The 8,394-nt window shown below is 40.6% G+C and overlaps 1 protein-coding gene across 1 annotated transcript; it reads right to left on the reverse strand.

Annotated features, from left to right (window-relative positions):
- Window positions 1–4,766: 4,766 nt before the first annotated feature.
- LOC106601247 (desumoylating isopeptidase 1) lies at window positions 4,767–8,148 on the reverse strand. The gene is made up of 6 exons (XM_014193304.3): window positions 7,432–8,148; window positions 6,995–7,016; window positions 6,772–6,841; window positions 6,441–6,550; window positions 6,176–6,298; window positions 4,767–6,072 (listed from the first exon to the last, which is right to left on the reverse strand). The coding sequence occupies exons 1-6, from the start codon at window positions 7,523–7,525 to the stop codon at window positions 5,985–5,987; spliced, it is 507 nt and encodes a 168-aa protein (XP_014048779.1). The 5' UTR covers window positions 7,526–8,148; the 3' UTR covers window positions 4,767–5,984.
- Window positions 8,149–8,394: the final 246 nt, after the last annotated feature.

The raw sequence follows: 8,394 nt of genomic DNA on the forward strand, positions 1-8,394 counted from the left end.
GATGCATATGTTTTTTAAAGTTGAGAGAGAGGGTGTTGAATTAATTAAATCATTTTCAGCTGTGGTGTTTCTTGTGTCTGAAAGCACAATGTTGTTGATTCAGAGGTCAGCAGCTGCCCTTGGGTTCCCGTGTCGCCGTCATGCAGGGAGAGAAGGACATGTCAGGAACCAGTTCTGCAACACAGTGTTGATACCCTTCACATTCAATGCAGGAGGAAACGTTTGAGCGACATTGAGGGAACTCTCATCATAAATCTGCCCAAAAACAGAACAAAGGGAAGATTATTACAGATGCCCCCATTCGCTAAGTTGAGAACATGAATTGATGTCGGATCCACGATGTACTGTGTGCATCAATATATTCTGTAACCTGTGTGTCTCTCACAACCCATTTAAACAAGGGTGAATGTAATCACTTCATAAAGTATACCACTTCTCCCTCCATTCAAATTACAGTAAGAGATGCAATGGAAAGCATGAACTTTAGTAATACTATAGCAACCATAAAAAGTGTTATGTGATTCTGGACTACTTGTATCAAGCTCAGATCCAATAGTCTTGAGATCACTCCATTATAGAGCCTCATCAGTGGCTCCCCCATTACAACTGCTCTCAGCTAGCGCCACCCAGTGGCAGCCAAGCATACTCATTGTATGATCTAAATGGCGTGTCATAGTGGAATTTTAAACAGACATATTTCAACTAGCTGGTTCTGTAATGGAGTGGAGATTGGCGGTGTCCTTGAGTGCAGGTCATAGAGTCACTTGTAAGGCAGCTCAGGAGGGAAAGGAAAGCTGGTGTTTCACTAATGCCTGATGAAATATGAATAAATACTAAAACACTAGGAAAAATCCAGAGTGCTGATGATGGAGCTCTTGGTTTCCCTCTCTCTGCCCCAGGGCCCCATGGGTAATTAGAGCTGCCCTCTAAGCGGTGCCTCCAGTCCAGAGGAAAGTGGGATTTTGGGGACCAGAGCAGCTATTGGCTGACACATGGCATCTCTGCGTGCACTATGCAGACCACTCTTAATGGGTGGAATTAATGGGGCTTCGTTGCATTTCCTTCACTTAATTTGAAGGGGATGTGGTGAGGGGACGGGGACTTTGAGAATGCTGTTGGGTCGTTCCACGAAATGAGTACCTTTTGCGTACCTTTTATATTTTAAGTTGAAATTGTGCTCAAATATTGCATTTTAAAAGCCTGTTAATATAGACCACATGGAAACTTCAATAAATCTGAACGATTTTTTTATTTGAATAAAGACTTGCTAAAGTGCCAAAAGTCAGCATTTGAACATGTCCCTCTATGTATCCTCTGACTTTAGGAAAGATTTTAACACACATAACCCCAAGATTTCTCAAAGTTTTCACCATTATTGTAAAGCCGTAGTAATTTTATTGCTTTGACAAAGTAATTTCTGAAGATTATTATTTATTTATTATAATTATGTTTCCAATTTTTTGTTAAAAAAATGTATAATAATTTCCCTCATTTCAAGGTCAACCAACCCTGTTGTTTTAATATGGTGAAACTATTCAAGGTCAACCCTCTTGTTTTAATATGGTGAAACTATTGCTTTTTAAATAATTGTTTCTAAAGAAACATTGAACATCTAATAGTCAAGTAATACTGTAAAAGCAAGTGAGCTGGTTCTACTTTTTGGGGGATTGTTTTTGTGTTTTGTGGTGGAAAATGAGCATAACACGACAAACCTGTTACCCATATAAAGACAGACTAGAAATGTTTTCACAATTATTATTTTTGTCAGTTGCCCCTCCATGTTACAAGCTTCCATTCCCCCTGTCACAAGAGGATTTATTGCTGATTTAAGATGACATTTCCTGAATCCAGCTCATTTTGATGCAATGCTTTCCAATCGTGTCATCAGAGCAGGATGTTGTCCAAGAAAAAAAGAGTAACAGCACAAATCTCAAAGTGCTAGTACATTTGTAGTGTGTGTGCTTGATCGCTTGTGTGCATACACTCGTGCATGGGTATATGTGCGCAATGTGCAGCAAGCCATTACAGTCATTGTACAGTATTTATACTGGCAGGTAGCTGCGAGAGGGTAGAACGTTTATGATCTGATGAGCAAAACTATTAAAGGCATCAGCGAGGTTGCACAGAGTTCCCATTACAGAGCATTCATTCACTCTCATATACACGCACACAAACATGCACACACACACACACACACACACACACACACACACACACACACACACACACACACACACACACACACACACACACACACACACACACACACACACACATTCTCCGGATGGGACAACCCAAGGGCATTTCAGGAAATGGCACAGTGATGGACCCACCAGAAGGAGGAGAGGACAAAGATGCCTATATTTATGTATGTATGCAGGTGCATGGGAGTTTAGAGTATCTGCCGTGACTCAGACTCTGAGGTCAGGCAGGTCTGTTTCTCATGGGATCTCCCATATGGTGACCCTGACAGCTGGGCGCTTCCTGAGGTGGAAAGTTAGAGAGAGGAAGTGGAGAGTCAAGGTTCTTCCTATTTAAACAATTAGCATTTGTTTTGTCATGATAAAAGCAACATTTCTTTGAGACTAAATTTAACTCTCACACATTCAGACAAAGCGTAAATTGAATGTTGGATTTCAGAGGACACAAATGGGTAATAATAATAATAATACTGTATATGTATTTTATATAGTGCGTTTCATTACATAAGGAATCTCAATGTCGCTGAGGGGGGAGGGGGACTGGTGAAGTGGGGATAAGAGAGAAGGGAAACCAAACAGAAATCCCTGGATGTTGGAGAGAGGACGGAGTGATTGGCAGTCATGCAAACTGACACCTAAGATAGATGAAGAGATGTTTAAACAAGCTTGATTGGACAGTATAAACATTACATCAAACTAAATGTGATTGCTACATGGTGGAGCACTTGCGTGATGGGGTGCTTGGACTTGGCCAATTAAAATTTGTATAAATTCAAAGTATTACAGGAGAGAGTGCCATGTACTCTGTACTATACTGTAGTATTGTGCAACAGTGTAATTTTATCCGTTTTTTAATCCTTCAATGGGAAATTCATAGCTGCAGGAACAAGCAGTATTTTAGGAGTAGTGTGTGTGTGTGTTACTTTTAATTAAAATCCTAACCTTGGGTTTGAGTTAATTAATCCTAAACATATTAGGGCAATCTGCAAACTCAAATTACTTGACCTGAGGTTTTAATTATGAATCCTTATTTTGTATTAACTATTACCACACAGTGTCACACCTGCTCCCGCTCCCCCTCTCTGGCGCTCGAGGGGGCCAGGCTGCCTATCATTACGCACACCTGTCACCATCTTTACGCACATCAGCGCTTCATTGAACTCACCTGTAGTCTAACACTTATTGATTGCCTCCTCTATATCTGTCTATTCCTCAGCATTAATGCCGTTATGTTTCCCTTGTCCAGACGCTGTCCGTGTTTTGTTGCATGCCTGTCATTTATTAAATATTCACTCCCTGTACTTGCTTCTTGTCTGCCAGCGTCTGTTCTCACACACAGAATATTAACTAGCAACACCTACATGTACTTATGCAAATGCGGCAGTCCAAGTCAAGTTCCTATTACAGTGGCTCCTCCTATAGGATAGATTCATGACCAGAACTCCAACTCCAACCACTGTCGGTGGTGTTTACCTAGAGTTGCCTCTTCGTCACCACCTTCCATCCCTTTGGATACTCGTCCAAGACCCCTTTGAGTCACATTAAAGGAAATAAATAAAAAAAAGTCTGTCATATAACGGTTTGTCACTGGGGAGGGTGAGTGTGACTCAGAGTCTCTCTCACGGAGGTCGTGCCATGTTAACAACTTTGCCCCCCCACCATTTCCACCACCAGTCTAAGAAGTTGGTGTAGAGAGCAGAGATGGGGGGATTGAGGTTAAGATAAATAGCCATAGTACCTCAAGGTAGCCTTCCCCAGAACAGCACCAAGCCTCATACCTACTTTTGTGTTCCCAAAATGCAAACATGGTGTTATTTGTCTTGACAGGTCTGTCACCAAAGCACAGCCCAAGTGCTCTCTCTTCACATGCGCTTGAATTATCTATGGGTGCATTGTGTGTCTTCAGCTCTTACAAGGATGGAGCAATGAGGTAATAAAACAAGGACTATTAGATCATGACTTGTAGTTTCCCCAACAACATTTTCTACATAATATCATCCATATTCTGCATGAAAATAAAAACCATTAATGCTTTGTCATTCCACTGAACTGTGGATTTCTAGGTTCAGATAAGAAGCAGATATAAACGCAATCTTGTTGACAGCTGTACTTTCATATAAAGTTTTACTAACACTTAGAGACAGGGCCGTGACAACAGAACAACTACTATGTTATGACACAAACATAACAAGCATGCAAAAAGTATGACTGAAGACTTTGTCCTCTAACACACTGTGACAGTAGCCTGAGCAAATTATGCTTCAGTCAAGGTCACTGCAAGTACGCTGAAGTTTGTTTGGACAATTTATCCTTCACATGATTACTAGTGATGGGGTTGGTCCTGCTGACAACAGCCGTGTGAACGGCAACGTCTAATCAACATCAAAACAGGAAGAAGTCAGTCTAAAATTGTGCTTTAGATAGAATATGGAGACATTTATCTAATGAACTGTAGTTCCTTTAATGGATCAAAAACATGTTTCAAATCCAGCTTGAGGGACCAATACTTTGCATGCCTAACACTGGAAGAGTAACACAGACACTTTTGCAGAACTGCGCAAATAGTAAAATTTGCAGTGAATGGCTTTATTTATAGATACAATTACAAAACAACAAGCAAACAATGTGCAAAAACAATATCAACCATACATAAATAACCATACATAACTAATATAGTATTCATAAATATCTACTGAAATGTATCATTACATTTCGCAGCCAGCAACTGATCCTGAAATAAATAAAACTACAAATAAGGAGTATTTCATTGGTCAGGTTGATTGTTGAAGGTGGTTACGTGAGCAACATACCAAGGTGAAGGGCCTTGTCTCTTTCACTAAAACATATAAGCACATATTTGTGGAGTCATTCTTTTTATGAAGAGATAGTGTCACCATGGCATTTGAGACATGCTATGCTGTCATTACCTGTCTGATGCGATACCAGAGGTGCTGTCTTTTACAGAACATATAGTTTACTGTACTGTTCTACTGAATGATGCTATAGTTAACCAGTGCTAGGAGTTGCAGTGAATACGTGCATTTAATAAGAGGACTTTACACATTTCATGCCTAGTCTAATAAGTACAGATATGTGAAGTGTTATTGCTCCCACTGATGGCCCAATGAAAATTATACAAGAATATGTATGATTTGATCCCAAACTTGACCCCAAAATTGTAGAAACTTTTTCATAATAAATTACATTTCTGATATTATTTCAAACACATACAAGATACGCATGGTCTGTTTCTTCATCCAGAGAACTAATGCAGATTTTGTACACTTCAGCATTCATCCTTCATATCACACTATCAGCAACATTAACACTAAGGTGAGAGAGGTGAAGGCATAGAGGTGTATATAGCACACACCATCTGGTGGAAGGTGGAGTAGTTCATTGGAAGTCATGCTGAAACCCTGACTTGAGATACACGCTAACCTTCTTATAAATCATATTGATGATATTGGAAGATTTGTGAGAAAGTTAATGTTGCGCAACTTTCCCTCAGATCAGGATCATACCATTAGAGGCAATAAGGAAGGTCCGTAAACAAAAACTGGAAACTGAATCGACATTTTTTTAAACATACAAAAGGCGAGAGCAGTGCTGGTGGGGAGTTACAAAACAATCATTCTAAAACCAAGCATACGCAGTACAAAAGCAATGTGACTGACTAGACTCACTGAGATTCACCCTCCACGGTTTCATCAATAACCCACCTCCGTTTTGAAAATGTCAATTAGAACATATCTAAATATTACTGTGTGCAGTTCAGGCAGTTTAGCTGTGGCGACCGTTGATGATGTTCCCCCCAGGAGGAGCGATGTGGATGGAGTCCAGTATAGGCCGGAGTATCTGACCAAAGGGTCTAAATGGTTAGACAGAGGAACAGGGCAGAGGGTCAGAGAGGTACACAAGTCAGTAATGCATTACTAGTATCTGTCGCTCAGCTACTAAGTATGTAGACTCACGTGGAGAGCACTTCGGAGGGTAGGTCTGTGATGTAAGAAGGGATCGTCCGGCCTGTTAAAAACTGGGCCACCTCATTAGTGAAGGTGTTACAGTTGTGCTCAAACAACCTATACTTGTCGCCTCTATAGAAGAATAAGAACAGAAAGCAATCTCAGATCTAAATCAGCTATCACTGCTATGTTGTGTTCGTGGCTGATGTGTCCACCAAGGTGGTGGTGTATGAGGTGAGTTACCCAAAAACAACACTTTCTTTGTGACACACACCTGTATGTGTTCTCTCCTAGCGAGGACAGGTAGTCCATGAAGATCTCCTCTGTCACCTCTGTGTTTCCCAATTCCACCACAGTGTCTGGGGAACCAAGCATTGTTCCCCCCTAAAACACATAAAGTCCATATTATCCTACAAAACACCAACCCCCAAAACTTCTCTGTATATCCGATGTGTTAAACTTCCCTCCTCTTTGAAGGTCATACCAATGTCGGCCTAGTCTTACTGTCAGCTAGTGCAAACCTATGATAAAGAGTAGAGGGCACACTGAAGTAGGTCTTAGCAAATATTAGAAGGATATTAGCCAATACATAATTTTAGGCTTACCGGTGAGCAGCTGGAAATACCCACTCCTCCAAAGTAGAACTCGTCTCCATAAACCACAATGGCTGAGTGCCTGTGAGAATTGAAACACAAGACTGAGTGTACAGTAATGGATGGTTACAATATGGACATGAAAATAATCCTTCGAAGAATTGCAGTGACAGTAAAGACAAAGTTGTGTGGATTAATTGTATTGTCACAAAATTATAGGTGGGAGAATTCTTACCAAATGCCATCAAGTTGTTTTCCTGTAACACATTAAAATATATATATATATATGTGTGTGTGTGAACGAGGCTTGACGCTGCTGATGAGCGTGCATGTCAATCAAGCTCGAACAAACCTCTTGTCTTGTGTGTAGCTAGCATTTTAGCTAACGTAAACGTTGCAATATTGTTGAGCTGAAATTCTGAAGAATAAGCCTTTGAATAGCTAGGCTATACTGTATAAACCAAGCTCAAACTTACTTCAATTGGCAGGTTGTGGCGAACTAGCTAGCAAGTTAATAACAAACAAAAAATGCTGCATTGCAAAAGTAGCTAGCTAGCCATCAACTGGATCAAAGGCTTGCCGACGTGCTCAATCAATCTCAACCGGCAGCTAGCTACTATAGCTACACAGCTTCATTATCTGGGGAAGTTGTCGAGACTGAGCTTCACTTACCTAACATGATTGGGCTGAGATTGCGAGCCATTCCTCTTGACAGGTCGTATATATACAGTTGTACACTGTATGTTGTTGTGTCATTTTTATCCATTACGTTAAACCCCCAAATATGTGTTTGTGTTTGTTAGCTAGCTAAGCTATCAGTAACGTTAGCTATCTTGCGGTTAACTTGCCTTTCTACAGACTGCTGGTTTTGCAAGGTTGCTGTCTACTGAAAAATGTCACGAGATTATATTATCAGCTAATTACCTGAACGTTGTACTTATGACGTTAGATATTTAGATGTCTGATTACAATCTACAAGTACCCTGGCTGCCAGAGACAGTTGTCCCCCATAAAATTGCAGATTGGCATCCCATGGGCATGGTAGTGCATCAGCGCCTCCATGCGTCCATATAGCACTGTAGAGGTTCTGTGGTAGAATGTCTCTGTTATTAAAAAAAAAGCATTGCCATGATATTCTCTATCAAATCCCCAACTACAGCTCCTCGCATCTGAACATTATCAATAGTCTTTCTAGCCTATTAAATAGGATTCACCCAGTGTGGACTTGGGAGTGACTATTGCGCGAGACAGTCGCTCTCTACTGTCCAGGTGCTAGATTTCGGATTTCCAATTCCCGCGGCTGTCCATGGTGCTGAATCTAATTTTGCTGCTTTTAGCCTGTTTGTTTACTTGAACAACATCGTTCCTTTCTACACTCATGACAAAGTTCACGAAGACTTAGCCCTATCTTCAAACACCATCAACATGTAAGACTTACCCCAACCAAAATCAAGGCAGCCTTTAGTAATGGGCTAGCTATTATGAGGTGAAAGTGCATCAGCATCTTCATGTGTCCACATAGTGCAAAAGTTAGTTGGGGGTGATGTGATTGTCCTCCACCAAGTCTAAAGCAAGGAAATATAATACACCAATATTTCTGTGTGTATTATTGTTGCACTTGAGTCTTCAAGCTTT

Source organism: Salmo salar, chromosome 03 (assembly GCF_965601325.2).
Source record: "Salmo salar chromosome 03, fSalSal1, whole genome shotgun sequence".
In the NCBI taxonomy this organism is placed as follows: domain Eukaryota; kingdom Metazoa; phylum Chordata; class Actinopteri; order Salmoniformes; family Salmonidae; genus Salmo; species Salmo salar.

Coding starts and splice junctions, on each gene's coding strand:
- LOC106601247 (XM_014193304.3), bottom strand. CDS start 7,525: ATGGATAAAAATGACACAACAACATACAGTGTACAACTGTATATATAC. Junction 6,551..6,771: donor GTATTTCCAGCTGCTCACCG/GTAAGCCTAAAA, acceptor TATGTGTTTTAG/GGGGGAACAATGCTTGGTTC. Junction 6,073..6,175: donor CCCTCCGAAGTGCTCTCCAC/GTGAGTCTACAT, acceptor CTAACCATTTAG/ACCCTTTGGTCAGATACTCC.